This window comes from Phocoena sinus, chromosome 2 (genome assembly GCF_008692025.1).
Source record: "Phocoena sinus isolate mPhoSin1 chromosome 2, mPhoSin1.pri, whole genome shotgun sequence".
Lineage (NCBI taxonomy): Eukaryota > Metazoa > Chordata > Mammalia > Artiodactyla > Phocoenidae > Phocoena > Phocoena sinus.
This window is the reverse complement of record NC_045764.1, coordinates 29799328-29817840: the sequence shown is the minus strand read 5'-3', so window position 1 is coordinate 29817840 and position 18513 is coordinate 29799328. Positions and strand designations below refer to the sequence as shown.

At 39.6% G+C, this 18513-nt stretch overlaps 1 protein-coding gene across 3 annotated transcripts in view; it reads right to left on the bottom strand.

Annotated features, from left to right (window-relative positions):
* DIP2C (disco interacting protein 2 homolog C) overlaps positions 1–18513 on the bottom strand; it is a 372892-nt gene that overhangs the window by 38963 nt on the left and 315416 nt on the right. For all 3 annotated transcript variants that reach the window (XM_032623322.1, XM_032623323.1, XM_032623324.1), the window contains one exon: positions 9504–9634. In XM_032623322.1, coding sequence (XP_032479213.1) covers positions 9504–9634 — 131 coding nt within the window. The remainder of the gene's footprint in view (positions 1–9503; positions 9635–18513) is intronic.

Here is an 18513-nt window from a genome sequence, read left to right as displayed (position 1 = left end):
TGTGGCGTGCAGCTTCAGTAGTTGTGGCTCGTGGGATCTACAGTGCACGCTCAGTAGTTGGGGTGCACGGGCTTAGTTGCTCCACACCATGTGGGATCTTCCCAGACCAGGGCTCGAACCCGTGTCCCCTGCATTGGCAGGCAGATTCTTAACCACTGCATCACCAGGGAAGCCCAGAAGACCCCCAGCACCACTTATTGAAGAGACTGTCTTTTCTGCATTGTATTATTCTTGCCTCCTTTGTTGTAGATTAATTAACCATAGGTGCATGGGTTTATTGCTGGACTTTTTATCCTGTTCCACTGATCTGTATTTCTGTTTTTGTGCCAGAACCATATAGTTTTGATGACTGTAGCTTTGTAGTATAGTCTGAGGTCAGGAGGCCTGATTCCTCTGGCTCCATTCTACTTTCTCAAGATTGCTTTGGCTATTCTGGGTCTTTTGTGTTTCCATACAAATTAAAAATTTTTTTGTTCTAGTTCTGTGAAAAATGCCACTGGTAATTTGATAGGCATTGCACTGAATCTGTAGAGTGTCTTGGGTAGTACAGTCATTTTAATATTGATTCTTCCAATCCAAGAACATGGTGTATATATATATATATATATATATATATATATATATATATTTATATGTATCTTTCCATCTATTTGTGTCCTCTTCAATTTCTTTCATCAGCATCTTACAGTTTTCAGAGTACAGGTCTTCTCCCTCCTTAGGTAGGTTTATTCCTAAGTATCTTATTCTTTTTGATGTGGTGGTAAATGGGGTTGTTTCCTTAATTTCTCTTTCTGCTCCTCTGTTGTTAATGTATAGAAATGCAACAAATTTCTCTATTAATTTTGTATCCTGTCAATTTACTGAATTAATTGACGTGCTCTAGTAGTAGCAAACCGAATCCAACAACACATTAAAAGGATCATACACCACGATCAAGTGAAATATTTGCAAATCAGTGTGGTATACCACATTAACAAATTGAAGAATAGAAACCATATGATCATCTCAATAGATTCCAAAAAAGCTTTTTATAAAATTCAACATCTATTTATGAGAAAAACTCTCCAGAAAGTGGGCATGGAGGAAACATACCTCAATATAATAAAGGCCATATATGACAAACCCACAGCTAACATACTCAACAGTGAAGAGCTGAAAGCATTTCCTCTAAGATCAGGAATAAGGCAAGGATGCCCACTCTCACCACTTTTATTCAACACAGTTTTGGAAATCCTAGTCACAGCAATCAGAAAAGAAAAAGAAATAAAAGGAATCTAAATTGGAGAAGAAGAAGTAAAACTGTCACTGTTTACAGATGACATGATACTATACAGAAAAATTCCTAAAGATGCTACCAAATGGTCTTTTTGGCCTTAGTTTTAAAAGTCTTATTGTGGTGAAATATGCATAAGATTTACCATTCAGCCATTTAAAAATGACACTCCAGTGGCATTAATTACGCTTACAATGTTGTGCAACCGTTACTGCTATTTATGTCCAAAATTTTTCACCATCCCAAACAGAAGCTCTGTACCTAACCCATCACCACTTCCACCTCCCAGGGCCTGGTAACCTCTAACCTACTTTCTGTTTCTGAGCTGCCTATTCCAGATATTTCATTTAAGTGAAATCACACAATATTTGTCCTCTTCTGCCTGGATTATTTCACTTAGCATATTGCCTTCAACATTCTTCCATGTTGTAGCATGTGTCTTCAAGGCTGAATAACATCCCACTGTATGGATAGACCACATTTTATTTGTTCATTCATCCATCAATGGATGCTTGGGTGGTTTCTACCTTTTGGCTACTGTGAATAATGCTGCTATGAATAGCACGTACAAGTATCTGTTTAAGTCCCTGTTTTCAATTCTTTTGGGTATGTACCCCAAAGTGGAATTGCTAGACCACATGCTAACTCTTATGTTTAATTTGCCGAGGAACTGCCAAACTGTTTCCCAAAGGCTGCACAATTTTACATTCCTACCAGCAAGGTACGAAGATTCCAGTTTCTCCAAATTTTCCCGGGTACTTGTTATTTTCCATTTTTTTAAGTACAGCCATCCCAGTGGGTGTGAAGTGGTACCTCATGGTGGTTTTGACTTGCCTTTCCCTAATAACTCATGATTGAGCACCTTTTCATGTGCTTATTGGCCATTTGTATGCTTTCTTTGGAGGAATGTCTAATCAAGTCCTTTGCCCATTTAAAAAATGTAATTGGCTTTTTTTTTTTTTTTTTTTTTTTTTTTTTTTTTTTTTGGTACACGGGCCTCTCACTGTTGTGGCCTCTCCCGTTACGGAGCCTGTGCTTCGGACGCGCAGGCTCAGCGGCCATGGCTCACGGGCCCAGCCGCTCCGCGGCACGTGGGATCTTCCCGGCCGGGGCACGAACCCGTGTCCCCTGCATCGGCAGGCGGACTCTCAACCACTGCGCCACCAGGGAAGCCCTGTAATTGGCTTTTATTATATCACTGATTGAGGAATCTTAAGCCCCTCCGTCTGTTGAAAACAAAGATTCAGAAGTGTGAAAGTTACCCAACAGTGAGTAGTTCATCATTAGAGCTGTATTCACACACACACACACACACACACACACACACACACAATGTTTTACGATACAGCATTGTAATGCTGCACTGGTTTTTCTTTTGTGTTATTACTTGAAGTTAATGTGTAAGCCAGGAATGTTAATTAATCTGATCTCCTCTGAAGGAGTATCAGAATAAGTAAAAGAAGACATTGCCACTTTATTTCAACAATTCTATGCCAGTCAGGATTCATTGCACAGGCTGTATTAAATCTACTCAAGCAACTCAGAGCACACTCAAATGCCACAGTTATTGTAGAACAACAGAAGTTTCATTTAAACCAATGTCTCCTTTTAAAGGACGGTGCTTCTTCAAGGGAGGAGTAAATAATGAGCGGAGAGTTAGGGCTCAGAGGAAACACCCCCGTGAGCTGAAGGCCCTCTGAGGTTCCATCCACCTTCCCTAGACCACCCTGGGGATCCCAGCTGAGCAAGTGAAAATCATAAGCAAGAACTATAAAAAGAAGGTTCTTAGACTAAGTCTGTCATGTACAAATAACTGACATGCTCTTTGGATGTATTAGAATAAGCACCATTTAAAGAACCTGTTTTTGCTTCATATAAAAGCCTTAGCCTGATGAGGTGGGCTGGGTGTGCCCCTCGGATGTCCCTTCAGAAAGGAACAAACCTGTGATATGCTGCGGGGCAGGGGCGGGTGGAGCTCAGGAAGCTCCCGGTGGTGCCGGTTGCCCTGTCCAGTTCTCTAGCCGCCTTTTTACTTGGACAGGCATGACCCCCATAAAAAGCTCTCCTACTCCCAACTCCAGCTCATGACGGCTTTCAGAGGACCTTTCCTGTTTGTAGTGGAAACACTGGCTCCCAGGGATCACACACTCCCAATGTGGAGCACTAGGAAGAACGGTCTTTTTAAGGAATGAAAGTGATTTGTTGGCAGATGTGTTCTAACTTGGCTTCTAAAGATGGATTCCACAAAACTTAAATTCAAGACACACGGTTAAAAACTTCCCATTTTTAATATTAAAAGGAGAAAGTGGGATATGGAACCACATACAAACTACGATTATAGCTGTGAAGAAGGGCAAGAGCACAGGAACAAACACAGCAGGATACTAATGGGGGCTAGGGTAGGGCAGAGGGACCCCGGGCGTTTCTCTGCCCATTTGTCAGTTCTTAGGGCACTCATTCATTTCCATAGAATATGACCCATAAACACATTCAAAAACACACACATTTCTATCCTGGAATACCTCTATCACACATTTCTTATCAGGATAACAAAATGCTACAAGTTGGTGATTGCTTTAGATTCTCCTATTGGAGCTTAATGCATCAAAACATCAGACAACCAACAACCAATGTGTGGGGATAAGATGTAGGTGTTATTCTAGGAAGGATATTTGATAATCAGGTGGGAATTTTTATGGTGGTGGCTTTTGGATTTTTTGAATTTTACTTAATCCTTCTGAGCAAGGAAATCTGATAATGATCAGAGCCCTCTGTATTTAAAGAATTAAATGAAACTCAGGATAGAATAAGAACTTGTTCCAAGTTGAGTTTAGATGAACTTTAAAGAGCTCTGAGGATGTGCTGACTGCTCTCAGTAACCAGGAGAAAGGATTATTATGCCCAAAACTTTCCTTTGAAAGTTTTCAAATATTTCCTTTGAATTCCTGCTGATGTGAAAGTTTTGTTACGCACAAAACATGCAAAGCTACACATTCCAGTGGAACCCTGTGGAAAAGTATAAAAATTACTTCTATAGTCAATATACAAAAATCAATAAGATACCATTCCAATAATTATAACTCTCAACATTCTGTCAATTTTTCTTTAAGATTTGTCCTTGGGAAATTGATTTCGGCCTTTAAAGACCACTTTACAGTGTGGCTATTTAAGAGATCAAACAGCACGACAATATATCTGCATTACAATACTGACACCTTGGTCAAACAACTACTTACTGCAAGTAGCATCTATCCAGTAACACTTCTGTACAAATTTAGCTGAGCCCTTGCAGTTTGTGAAAACACGCTATCATCTGGAAGTCCTTGTAGCCAACACTGTGGTGCTTTAAAAATCAGAGTTTCCATCTGGTTGAGAATCCGGCATGTTTTGTTTTCTCACTTCTGAACCAACAACCACCAAGAATACGCACTGGGGGTCTGAAGTCGAGCCAAACACCTCCTTGGCTCCCGCGGTACATCAGGGCTGCTCCCCTCACACCCGGAGGTCCTGTGGGCTGTTCCTGAGCCCTTGTCTTCTTTCCAGGGGCCATGAGAGCTAAGGGAGACCCCTGCCCCTGAGGCCACCGACACAAGTGGCAGCCACCTGCGAGGGCGACTTGTTGGACACCGGTGTTTTGTGCCACAGGCACCGTTGCACCCTCTGCCCTGTGCAACGCAGCGCTCAAGGATCAGCCCCCACACCACATCTGGCGTGATCCTGAATTAGAGCTTTCTTTGTAGCTCATGTACCAACTCCAATGAGAAGCCTCAAGGCAACATTAAGCAGGAAGAAATAAAAATAACGGAAAATTTACCTCTGCTGAATGGATATTAAAAGGACAATCTTGGGGCTTCCCTGGTGGCGCAGTGGTTGAGAGTCCGCCTGCCGATGCAGGGGACACGGGTTCGTGCCCCGGTCCGGGAAGATCCCACATGCCGCGGAGCGGCTGGGCCCGTGAGCCATGGCCGCTGAGCCTGAGCGTCCGGAGCCTGTGCTCCGCAACGGGAGAGGCCACAACAGTGAGAGGCCCGTTTACCGCAAAAAAAAAAAAAAAAAAAAAAAAAAAAGGACAATCTTGGCCAAAAATGGGATCATACACCAAGATCTAACACCCTCGCACATCATGCACCATGTAAATCGTTAATTATCCACTAGGAAACATGCCTTTTCCCTCTTTGAAAAGTGATGGTGCACAGTTTTCCGTTAGCACCAAATGTTATTCAACCCATTCGTGAATCGGGGTTAACGAGACCACCTTAATTAGATTCCCCTGCATGACTTTTATTCCAGCTCAAATTTACACCACTTCTCTGACACTGAGGACTTTTACATTTTCTGGCAGGTACCGAACACAGTTAATGACATTGGAGCCCCATGTCTTAGGGAATCAAAATGCAGGTAAAAACCTTAGGATGATCTGCTTAATTATGACAATCTACCCATATTGTTCCCAGCATTTTCCTTTTACATGCTATCATAAGGAGACCAGAAATGAAGAAAAGGAAATACAAATCACCCACTGCTAGCTTTCTCAAGAATATACACCAGGATAAATGACTTGCTTGATCAGACTGTTAGCACATGAAAGGGTAGGGTCCAGTGTGGAGTTCAAGGCTAGAGAATATAAGCATACTTGTGAAAACTAAACATAGTTTCACCTCTATCCTCATTCCTATGAACAGAAGACAACATTAAGAAAAGGTTATTAAATCCTAGTAGAGGACAAACAGAAAACCTGATTCACCAATTTTCTACTTGCCCTTCTTTTTGCTCAATCCAACGAAAGTCGATTTGTTGCTTCATTTATTAACCAACACTGATTTCTTGGCACTGGCTATAAATACTTCCCTACTTAATAGCAGTTGCTTATAGGGAAGAAGATTATTTCCTGTGAATTTCTGGAACCTGAACTATTCTAGTTTAGATCTTAACTTCAAAAAGAACAAAACAGGGCTTCCCTGGTGGCGCAGTGGTTGAGAGTCTGCCTGCCGGTGCAGGAGACGTGGGTTCGTGCCCCGGTCTGGGAGGATCCCACATGCCACGGAGCGGCTGGGCCCATGAGCCATGGCCGCTGGGCCTGCGCGTCCGGAGCCTGTGCTCCGCGGCGGGAGAGGCCACAGCAGTGAGAGGCCCGTGTACAGCAAAAAAAAAAAAAAAAAAAAAAAAGAACGAAACAATTTAAAAAACATTTTGGGAATATTTTCTCTCAGTCTCTGGTCTGCTCCCATTCTCGCAACAGTATCTTTTGCAGAGCAGAGATGATTAATTTTAATAAAGTCAGCCTATCAATTATTTCTTTCATGCATCATGCCTTTGGTGGTGTATCTAAAAGTCATCAACAAACCCAAGATCATCTAGATATTCTCCTAAGTTTTCTTCTAGGAGTTTTATAGTTTTACGTTTCACATTTAGGTCTATGATCTATTTTGAGCTAACTTTTGGGAAGGCTGTTAACACCTGTGTCTAGTTTTTTTTTTTTTTTTGGCCTGTGGATGTCCAGTTATTCCAGCACCATTAGTTGAAAAGACCACCTTTGTTCCACTGTATCATTGTATTGCCTTTGCACTTTCGTCAAAGATCGACGGACTATACTTATGTGGGTCTATTTCTGGGCTCTCTATAATACCAAGAGTGAACCCTGATGTAAATTATAGACTCTGGGATGATAATGTGTCAAAGGTAGGTTCCTAGTTTGTAAAAAATGTACTACTCTGGTGGGAGATGCTGATAACAGGGGAAGCTGTGCGTGTGGGGGTGGGGTGTGCATGGGAAATCTTTGTACCTTCCACTCAATTTTGCTGTGAACCTAACAATACTCTGAAAAATAAAATCTAGATAAAAAAACAAAAATAAAAAATGTCTGAACAGGAGAGAGAAAAAAAGACATTTTGGTAACTAATATAAATTTGTACATTTGTAATTCAATGGTTTCAGATTATTGACTTGATAAAACATACAAAGAATTGATAACTCGCACAATTTGGGCACCCTGAGCAAGGCAGCCACACAACTCACAACAACACATGTCACCCTGTGGTGTCACGTGGGTGAGCCTACTGAACTGGGAGGGTAGGGTCTGTACCACGCACTTCAGTTACTCCAAGGAAAGTTGTTTTCCTTTTTAAAACTTTTACTTAGGCATAATTTGCATATCATAAATCTATCCATTTGCAGTACAGAATTAAAAGAACTCTGACAGTTTTGCAGAGTGTATAATTATCACCACAATGCACTTCCATCACCCTAGAACACTTCCATCACCCTAAAGGCATGCCTTGTATTCATTTGTAGTCAATCCTGTTTTCAGCTCTAGCCCCAGTTAATCATTATTCTACTTTCTGTCTCTATAGATTTTCCCTTTCTGAACATTTCCAACAAATGGTATCACATGATACAATCATATAATAAGTGGTCTTTTGAGTCTGGCTTCTTTCAGACTTGGCATATGTTTTTGAAGTTTATCCAGTCTGGGGAGAATTTTCATCTTAACAATAATGAATTTCCTAATCCATGAATACCAACTGTCTGACGTGCTTTTTAAAACAGGTCCAGTTTTTTAAGCAAGTCCATTGTGATCTGTTTCTATAATGGATTTCAGAACGAAGAAGTTTACAGCTGTTATGTATTTATTTTTAGTGCTGCAGGGGTCATAGCTGATTTTGTGACTTCTGAATGAATTTGCAGGTAAGACATTAAGCAAAGGGTCACTGCCACCCTCTCTGTACAATTCCTCTAGAGAGTCCCATTGCTGCTGGTGACATGCAGCAGGACTCACTCCAACCAGCACCTTCTCTGTGCATTTCACGGGGCTTGGCTGGGTGAGCCTGCAGAACCAGAAGGCACTTTTGCCAAGTAACAAGAGACAGTTGCCTATAAAGCTGTAGTTCAGAATAGGTTTCCTTCTCAGCTGGCCAGATATGTCTAAAGTCACTTTGGCCCTACTGTTGGAATGGTATATCCTGAACTATTTTCCAAGAAAAAATTACCCACAATGCTATTGCATTCTGAACTGAGGCAAAAATCATTAAAATATTTCAACTGTTCAATTATATTTGCTTTCTCAAAAAGTTTAATTGTGGGGATTAGAATGGTAGTGTTTTTAAAAAATATGTAATTGGATTTAGTCCAATTTAACCCAATTGAATATTATAAATGCATTAAAATAATTGTTTTAGGAGAATGTTTAAAGATGAGAAAATGTCTACTATTATGAAAAAAGGCAATTATAAGCAATTTCACTGTAGCATCTCAGTTTTATAAATATATTAATGTACATTTACAAAACTGTATGTGTACTTAAAGGTTTATGGGTGAAACCGTATGTTTTTTGGTGTTTGCTTTAAAATGCCCATATGGAAAAGGGACAGAAATAATCAGAAGGCTGGATGAAATCGAACTGGCAAAATAAGATCCACGTGAAGCTCGTTGTTGGGCCCTGGTGTTTGTTACAGTGTTCTTTATACACTTAAACATATACACTTGTATATGTTTGAAAATGTCAATAATAAAAAATAGTACTACAATAGAAATACTACATTAGAAAATAAACTCTGTAAGACTATATGCCAAAATGCTACTAGTGAGTATTTACTGTTATCTCTGGGTAGTATACTTATGGATGGCTTAATTTTCTTCTTTATATTATTTTGTATTTTCTAAAGTTTCTACAATGAACATCTATGTACAATTAGAGAAAAATGACAATAAACATTCATCCTCTCCATTAATACTTGTTGGCAGCTACCAGGAGCTGGGCCTGGGGGCTGCCAGCTGTGGAGTGGGGGCCACGCAGGGGAGTGGGGATAGGGGAGCCTGTGGAGCTTCCTTCTGGCCTCCTGCAGCTGAAGTCAGGGAGAAGCCTGAGGAGGAAAGAGCCTGGATGCTCCCGGTGAACACAATTCCAGGCCTGGGACACCTGAGAAGATTTAGAGGCATAAGAAGCAAGCCCACGGCCTGGGAGTCACTTGGAAAATGGATTCCCAACAGACAGCTTCTGAGAATGGCCCCAGATTCTGTCTCTGTTGGTTTCAGCAAACTTTACGGAGACTAATTTTTCAGATGCTGGAGAGAGTGGCTACCAGGGCAGGTGTCCCTGTGGCACCCGGAGCTGGGCTGAGGAGGAGTCGCACCCTGCGGGCGGCCCCCTCCCGTTAGCAGTTCTCGCAACTGGTCTGAAGACACGTGTGTGATTTACTTACTTATATCGTAAAGGTGCAAAGACGAAACTCACCTACAGAGGCACCACAGGACAAACCCAAGTCCACAGTAAGGGTCCAGGCAGATGGCCACTTCTCTAGAGGGGTAGAGCTCACACTGCAGCTTAATAGAACGGCAGAAGGCACTGGTGGCTGCGTGAGACATCTGCAAGACAGCAAGGTCGCGTTAAGTGCACGGAGCCTGAGCCCATCCTAAGGACTCCTGTAACGGAACAAGGCCGCATGAAATGCACGGGACCTGACATTTGACGCCTAAGGGTGGTTTTATAACAGAGAACAGCTGTAGCCAAGCTTTGGTTTTGTTAGGAGAGAGCAGCCTGCTGATGTTCTCATTAGCCTTCCCATTTTCAAGAGTAAACCACAAGCAAAACTTCCTGGTCCCCCAGGACTTAGTAACCCTGGCCCATGAAGTCAGGACGTCTTGCATCTGAATGGCGGGTTTGACTGCGATCCCCACTGCAGCCCTGTACAGTAGGTGGGGACTTGTGACTCCTCACATCCCCTCTCCAGGCAGGGACGACACCTGACCTGTGATTCATCTCCAGGCCTAACACCACACCTGTCGTGCAACAGGGGGACCAGCAGAGCACAATGGATGCACGATTCCCGTCTCAATGATCAGGAAATGTGGCTCAGAAGGCCACACACATTTGTGCAGTAAGACATGCTCATCATTTGACGGCAGCCCAAATCCAATCTCAGTGCAGCTACAGTAAAGAGCTTCTCCAAAGTCAGCAACCAGTCCCACGACAGTCAGTATGGAATGTGAATTCTTTTAAAGTACTGGAAATTATATCTAGTAACATCAATTTTCTCACAGAAGCTTTCTAGCCAAAGAAATCTAAGAGGAAAAGGAAAGTAAAAGCAGCCCAGAAAACTTTACCAAGTTCGTGGTCTTAAACATGTCTCAAGTTACCGTGGAGTGCACGTCACCCAGAGCTGAACTGTAAAAGGGACCAGTGCAGAGCATCGTAATATTCAGGGAAGTCCAGTCAAATGCCTGGGAAAAGCATTCATTAGCCACTCCAGGAAAGAGAGGGGAGGAACCAGGAGAGGGGTTTTCCATCCTACCACAGAGGATCCCTGTCAGAAGTTCTGCACAGAAGAAGATTTCATTGTGGATGTTTTACTGAATTCATACAAAGCAATGTAGAATCACTCTAGAATCTAACATGCAAGCAGTTCTTCGCAGTTTGTTTTTAAAACCACAACATTTGTTTAAAGAGGAAATGAAGCTGGATTTATGAAACATGCCTTCAACCCCCTGCGTGCTGCATCAGGAGTTATTAAGACCACAGCTACCAAAATCATCCACATTCTCAGATTAGCAACTAAAACAGACCTTCACAGAACCCCCGCTCTGTGCAGGTGTCGTATACAGCTTGAGAACAGAGCTCTCAGCTCAGCTCGGCAGATGCTAATTTGTTAACAGAGGACTTGTGCTTGGGATATAAAAAAGAACACACAGCCTCTGCCCTCAGGAGCTGGCCACGTAGTGGGAAGTTCAGAAACTTGGTAACTGCAGGGGCTGCAAGCACTTTGACAAAGTGTGCATAGAGCTTAGAGAAAGCAGATGATGATTCTCACACCCCTCTGTGGGCTCAGAGGGTGAGTTAACAGAGTTCAACACAGCGACCAGGAAGCTAACAGGTTAAGAAAACATAACTAGGAATGGGGACTGTCTATCCCTAAGCTCATTCCAATCTTGGACCCTGCCAACATCACAGACCCAGAGCCCATGCTCGAATGCTTTACCAGAACCTTTTAGTAAGAAAAACTCCTGCAAACTTGTACTTGAATAAAGAATTAGTTTTCTCAAAGCCCCAAACATCAAACTCTAACGCTCTACTCTAAAAGGGACATTGAGAGCAGATACTTCAATGTGGAGGAACTGGGGATAAGGCCAAGGGTATTTATTTTAAGGATGTATCTTATGACATCTTCAGCAAGTTTACCTTCCAGTGAAGTTTTGCTTTGGCTCACGTTAGAATAAGTGTCCATTCCTGGGGCACACATCAGCTCACACATCAACTGCAGTGAGCAGGAGAGTGCTCCAGAAGCAAACTGGTGTCAGCTCTAAAACATCCTGCAGGGAAGCCCACCTAAAGCACATGCAGGTGCTGGGCAGGCGCTCCACAGGACGGCTGTGGAGTGGGGCAAATGCAGACCTAGGATCTATCTATTAGGAGCCTTCAGAGTTCAAATCACACTTTTAAACAGGGAGCATGAACAATTTAAATTGAACACCTGAACTTATACTTGTACATTTTATACTAAATCGGACATTCTGTAATGCCCTTTATAGGGAAAACACTTTACTGGAAAGGCTTTTCTCTGTCAACTTTTGGTGTGTATTGGACACTCAATGATATTTTTGTTCAAAAACTGAATCAAAATTTATTTCTGAGAAAAATGGTGACCTGAGCAACCACAGAGGTGGGAGTTTCCATTTGGAGCAGACTGTTAAGGCAGATAATTTCAACTCTATTTATGCCTCTCAGTATTTGAAGCATGTGGGTTTTTCACTAAACAACATCACAATACACTTCATTTCAGGTACTCATCAAACAAATTAAACAGTCAAAGGTTTAAGAAAAACATAAATTTGAGAGAAAGTCTAGTTATTCATCTCTCTGGGATTTCCAGAGTCTATACTTACATTAAGAGGAATCATTAGGAAGTAAGAACATAGATCACTTTGGCTCTGTTTCAAGTAGTAAAATCTTTATAGAATCAAGATTTAATATTACAGCTCCCACTTCTGTAGATCATGAAAATGGTACGATCAAAAGTGTGTGCTTCTCTTGTGGCTGTGACAGTAGGAGGCCAACCCAATTTTCATACTTAGTAAATAATTCATCTTGGTCTGAAAATATATCTTTATTTTTAAAAGCTTTTCAAAAATTATTTTATTTTATAATGTACTTTATTGGTGTACCACCTCAAATTCTATAAAAAGCAGAGGAGAGGGTTCAGGGAATATGGCAGAACAGGAATCCCTGTCCTACTTGGACAGTATCCGCACAGGCAGAATCTGATGTAACTACAGTGGAGCTCTGGAGTAAGTTGATGGCTTGCAGCTTCCCAGGGGGCAGGGGAAAGCTTGGACAGTGAACTGCAATTAATTTTGGAGATTAAGACATTCCCAGGTTTAAAAAAAAGTTAAGGGAGCTCATTACATTTAGACCTGCTGTAAAAGAAATGCTCAAGGGAATCCTGCAGGTTGCAATAGAAGAACATTGTACCTCGATGTCATTTGAAGAAGTAAAGGTCTCAGTAAAGGTAAACACAAGACAATTATAAAAGCCAGTATAATTGAACAATTGCTTAAAAACTCTACTTTTTGTTTTCTACATGATTTAAGAGACTAACATACTAAAACAAAACGGTTATTGGCCTAAAAACTAGTGTTACTGTAACTTTGGATTTCAATTCCACACTTTTCCTACATAAATTAAGAGACCAATGCATTTAAACGTTTATTACTGGGACTTCCCTGGTGGCACAGTGGTTAATATAGGGGACACGGGTTCGAGCCCTGGTCCGGGAAGGTCCCATATGTCGCGGAGCAACTAAGCCCATGCGCCACAACTACTTAGCCTGCGCTCTAGAGCCCAGGAGCCACAACTATTGAAGCCCGTGTGCTTAGAGCCCGTGCTCCACAACAAAAGAAGCCACCATAGTAAGAAGCCCATGCACCACAACGAAGAATAGCCCCCGCTTGCTGCAACTAGAAAAAGCCCATGTACAGCAACAAAGACCCAATGCAGCCAAAAATAAATAAATCAATGTATTAAAAAATGTTTATTACTATATGTTTTGGGTCATACAATGTATAAAGATATAATTTTAGACATCAACAACTGAAAAAATGGTGGGACAGAGCTGCACAGAAGCAGTTTTGTATATTACTGAAATTAGGCTGGCATACAAATTAGAGCATAATAACTTTAAGATATCAAATGGAATCCCATGGTAACCACAAAGAAAATAGCTATAGAATATATACAAAAGGAAATGAGATAGGAATTTTAAAGTATCACTACAAAAAATCAACTGAGCACAAAATAAGACAGTAAAGCAGGAAATGAGGAACAAAAAAGCTATCAGACATATGGAAAATAAGAGAGATGAGAAATGTTCCTTCTTATCAGTAATTACTTCAAATACAAATGGATTAACTCTCCAATCAATGACAGAAATCGGCAGAATGGATGAAAGAAATGATCCAATTACTGCTGTCCACAGGAGATTCATTTTAGATCAAAAGACACAAATAGTTTGATCATGAAAAGATGGATAAAGATATTCCATGCAAACAGTCACCAAGAGAGCAGAGGTGGCTATATTAATATCAGACAAATAAAATTTAAATCAAAACGGATACAAGAAACAAAGAAGGGCATTATATATTAATAAAAGGTTCATTACGGCAAGAAATATAACAATTATAAACATCTACAAACCTAAAAGCAAACCATCAAAATATATGAAACAAAAACAGACAGCTCTACAACAATAATAGGAGACTTTGATATTCCCTTTTCAATAATGGGCAAAACAACCAGACAGAAGACAACTATGGAAAGAGAGGACTTAACACAATAAACCAAAGAGCTCTAAGAAACATACAGAGGAATATACAATCACAACAGAATACACACTCCTCCCAAGAGCACTTGGGTCATGTTCCAGGGCAGACCATATTTTAGGCCACAAATTAAGTCTCAATAGACTTAAAAAGATAGATAACATACAAAGTATCTTCTCCAAGCACAACAGGATGAATAGAAGAAAAACTGGAAAACCTACAAATCTGTGGAATTTAAACAGTGCCCTCTTAACCAACAGATCAAAGAAGAAACTACAAGGAAAATCAGAGAATATTTAGACACAAATGAAAATGAAGACAATATAACCAAACCTAAGCGGATACTGCCAAAGCAGTGTTAAGGCAGAAATTTATAGCTATAAATTGTTATATTAAAAAACAAGAAAGGTCTCATGCCAACAACCTGACTTGACAACTTAAGGAATGAGAAGACAAAGGATAGACTAAACCCAAAGGTAGCACAAGGAAATATTAAAGATTAGAGCGGAGATAAATAAGTAGAGAATAGAAAAATAGCAGACATAAACAATGAAACCAGAAGTTGATTCTTTGAAAAGACCAACAAAATTGACAAACCTCTGGCTAGATGGCCTAAGAAAAAAGAGGGAAGTATCAGATTACTAAAATCAGAAATGGAAGTGGGGACATTTACTACTGATTCTACAGAAATTAAAAAAAAAATTATAAGAGAGTACTATGAACAACTATACAACAACAAACTGCACAACCAACAAGAAATGGAAAAATTCTATTTCATGGAATTTGAAACACAAGCTATCAAGGAGGAACACGAACTCTATGAAGACTAAATCACAAAAAAATAGAAAATCTGAATAAACCTGTAACTGGCAAGAAAGACAAATCAGTTAAAAAAAAATCATAAAGATGTTAAAAAAAAAAAAATCCCAACCAAAAAAGGCCCTGGAACTGATGGCTTCACTGCTGAATTCTATCAAACGTTTAAAGACGAAATAATACCAATCTTTCTCAAACTTCTCCAAAAATTGAAGAGGAGGGAACACTTTCTAATTCCTTCTTGGAGTTCACCAAAATCCTGATACCAAAGCCAGACAAGGATACTATAAGAACAAAAGACTACAGACCAATATCTCTTTTGAACACTGGTGCAAAAATACTCAACAAAATCCTAGCAAACGAAATTCAGTAGCATATTGAAAACCTTATGCATCATGACCAAGCTGGATTTATTCCTGGAATGCAAGGATGGCTCTACATATGAAAATCAAGCAACATAAAACATCACATTAAGAGAACGAAGAGAAAAACCCCAGATGATCATCTTGGTTGATGCAGAAAAAGCATCTGCCAAAATTCAACATCCTTTCATGATACAAACAATCAATAGACTAGAAATAGAAGAAAAGTTCTCAACACAGTAAAAGCAATATACAAAAACCCACAGTGGGGAAGTAGCCACATAGCACAGGGTGATCAGCTCGGTGCTTTGTGACCGCCTGGAGGGGTGGGATAGGGAGGGTGGGAGGGAGGGAGACGCAAGAGGGAAGAGATACGGGAACATATGTATATGTATAATTGATTCACTTTGTTATAAAGCAGAAACTAACACACCATTGTAAAGTAATTATACCCCAATAAAGATGTTAAAAAAAAAAACCCACAGTGAACATCATACACAACTGTGATAGACTAAAAGCTTTTACTCTAAGATCAGGAACAAGACAAGGATGCCCACTTTCACTACTTCTATTCAACACAGTACTGGAAGTTCTAGACAGAGCAATTAGGCATGAAAAAGATATAAAAGGCATCCAAATTGGAAAGGAAGAAGTAAAATTATCTCTGTTCACAGATGACGTGATCGTATATGTAGAAAACCCTAACAATTCCACAAAAAACTGTTAATAAATCATAAATGAATTCAGCAAAGTAGCAGGATAAAAAGTCAACATGCAAAAAGTATGTTGCATTTCTGTACACTAAAAGAAAAATCTGAAAAGGAAATTAAAGCAATTCCATTCACAATAGCATCAAAAAGAATAAAAAACTCAGGAATTAACTAAGGACGTGAGAAACTTGTACAATGAAAACTATAAAACACTGCTGAAAGAAATTAAAGAAGAAATAAATGGAAACACATCCCTTATTCACAGATGTCAATACTACCCAAGACTATACTGATTCAATGCAATCTCTATCAAAATCTCAATGATACTTTTTGCAGAAATAGAAAAGCCTATTGTAACATTCATCCGAAATCTCAAAGAAACCTGAGCAGCCAAAACAATCTTGGAAAAAGAACAACAAAGTCAGAGGACTCACACTTCCTGATTTAAAAACTTAGTACAAAGCTACAGTAATCAAAACAGTGTAGTACTGGCATAAAGACAGACATAGAGAAAAACAGAACAGAATATAGAACCTAGAAATAAACCCTCACATATATGGTCAAATGATTTTTTAAAAAAATTTTTCACTAATTTATTTATTTTTACCTAGACTTCACATGGAATTGATTTGATTGATTGACTCATTGAGGTATAATTGACATACATTATATTAGTTTCAGGTATACAATATAACATACATACGTGTATGTATTGCAAAATGACCACCACAATAAGTCTAGTGAAGACAGCTACTAAGATTTACTCTTTTAGCAACTTCCAAATACGCAGTACGGTATATCATTATCTATAGTTTCCATGCTGTACATTACATACACAGGCCTTATTTATAATTGGAAGTCTGTACCTTTTCATTCCCTTCACCCATTTTGCCCATCACCAATCTGTTCTCTGTATCTATGAGCTTGCTTTTCTTTTTTTTTTTTTTTTTTTTAAGATTCCACATATAAGTAAAATCATACAGTATTTGTCTTTCTCTGCCTTATTTCACTTAGCATAATGTCCTTCAGGTTCATTCATGTTGTCTGAAATGGCAGGATTTCCTTCTACTTTATGGCTGAGTTATATTCCATTGTGTGTGTATGGGGGGCTGTGGGTAGGTGGGTGGGCATATCACATTTTACTTATCCATTCATCTGCCAATGGACACTGATGTTGTTTCCATATCTTGGCTATTGTAAACAATGCTGCTATGAACACGGGGGAGCAGATATCTTTTCGAGTTAGTGTTTTTATTTTCTTCAGATCAATACCAAGAAGTGGAATTGCTGGATAATATGGTAGTTTTATTTTTAATTTTTTGAGGAATTCCCATACTGTTTTCCATAGTGGCTGCACCACTTTACATTCCCACCAGCAGTGCACAAGGGTTCCCTTTTCTCCACACCCTCACGGACACATGTTATCTCTTGTCTTTTTGATGATGGTCATCCTGACAGGTGTGAAGTGATAGCTTATTGTGGTTTTGATTTGCATTTCTCTGGTGATTAGTGATGTTGAGCATATTTTCATGTATCTGCTGTCCATCTGTATGTCTCTTTCAGAAAAATGTCTATTCAGATCCTCTGCCCATTTTTAAGAAATAATTGTTTGTTTTTCTGCTATTAAGTTGTATGAGTTCTTCATATATTTTGGATATTAACCCATTATCAGATATATGATTCGTAAATATTTTCTCCCATCCAGTAGGTTGCCTTTTCATTTGTTAATGGTTTCCTTTGCTGTGCAGAAGCTTTTTGGTTTGATGTAATCCCACTTGCTTAACTTTTGTTGCCTTTGCTTTTGATGTCAAACTCAAAAAATTGACAAGACCAATGTCTAGGAGTTTACCCCTATGTTTTCTTCTAGGACTTTTATGGTTTCAGGTCTCACATTCAAGTCTTTAGTTCACTTTGAGTTCATTTTTATGTGTGGTGTAGAAAATTGGTCCAGTTTCATTCTTTTGCATGTGGCTGTCCAGTGTTCCAAGCACATTTAAAGACTGTCCTTTCCCCACCATATATTCTTGGCTCCTCTGTCATAAATTAGTTGACATATATGCATGGGTTAATTTTGGGGCTATTCTGTTTCATTGATCTATGTGTCTGCTTTTGTGCCAGTATAATAATACTGTTTGCATTACTGTAGCTTTGTAATGTCAGGGAGCATGATGTCTCCAGCTTTGATCTTTTTCAAGATGGCTTTGGCTATTGGGGGTCTTTTGTGGTTTCATACGTATTTTAGAATTGTTTGTTCTATTTCTGTGAAAAATGCCATTAGAATTTTGATAAGGATTGCAATGAATCTGTAGGTTGCTTTGGGTAGTATGGCTATTTTAACAATATTTATTATTCTAACCAAGAGTATGGAATATCCATTTATTTGTGTCTTCTTCAATTTATGTCATCAATATTTTATAGTTTTCAGTGTACAGGTCTTTCACCTCCTTGGTTAAATTTATTCCTAGGTATTTTATTCTTTTGATGCAGTTGTAAATAAGATTGTTTCCTTAATTTCTCTTTCTGATATTTCATTTTAGTATATAGA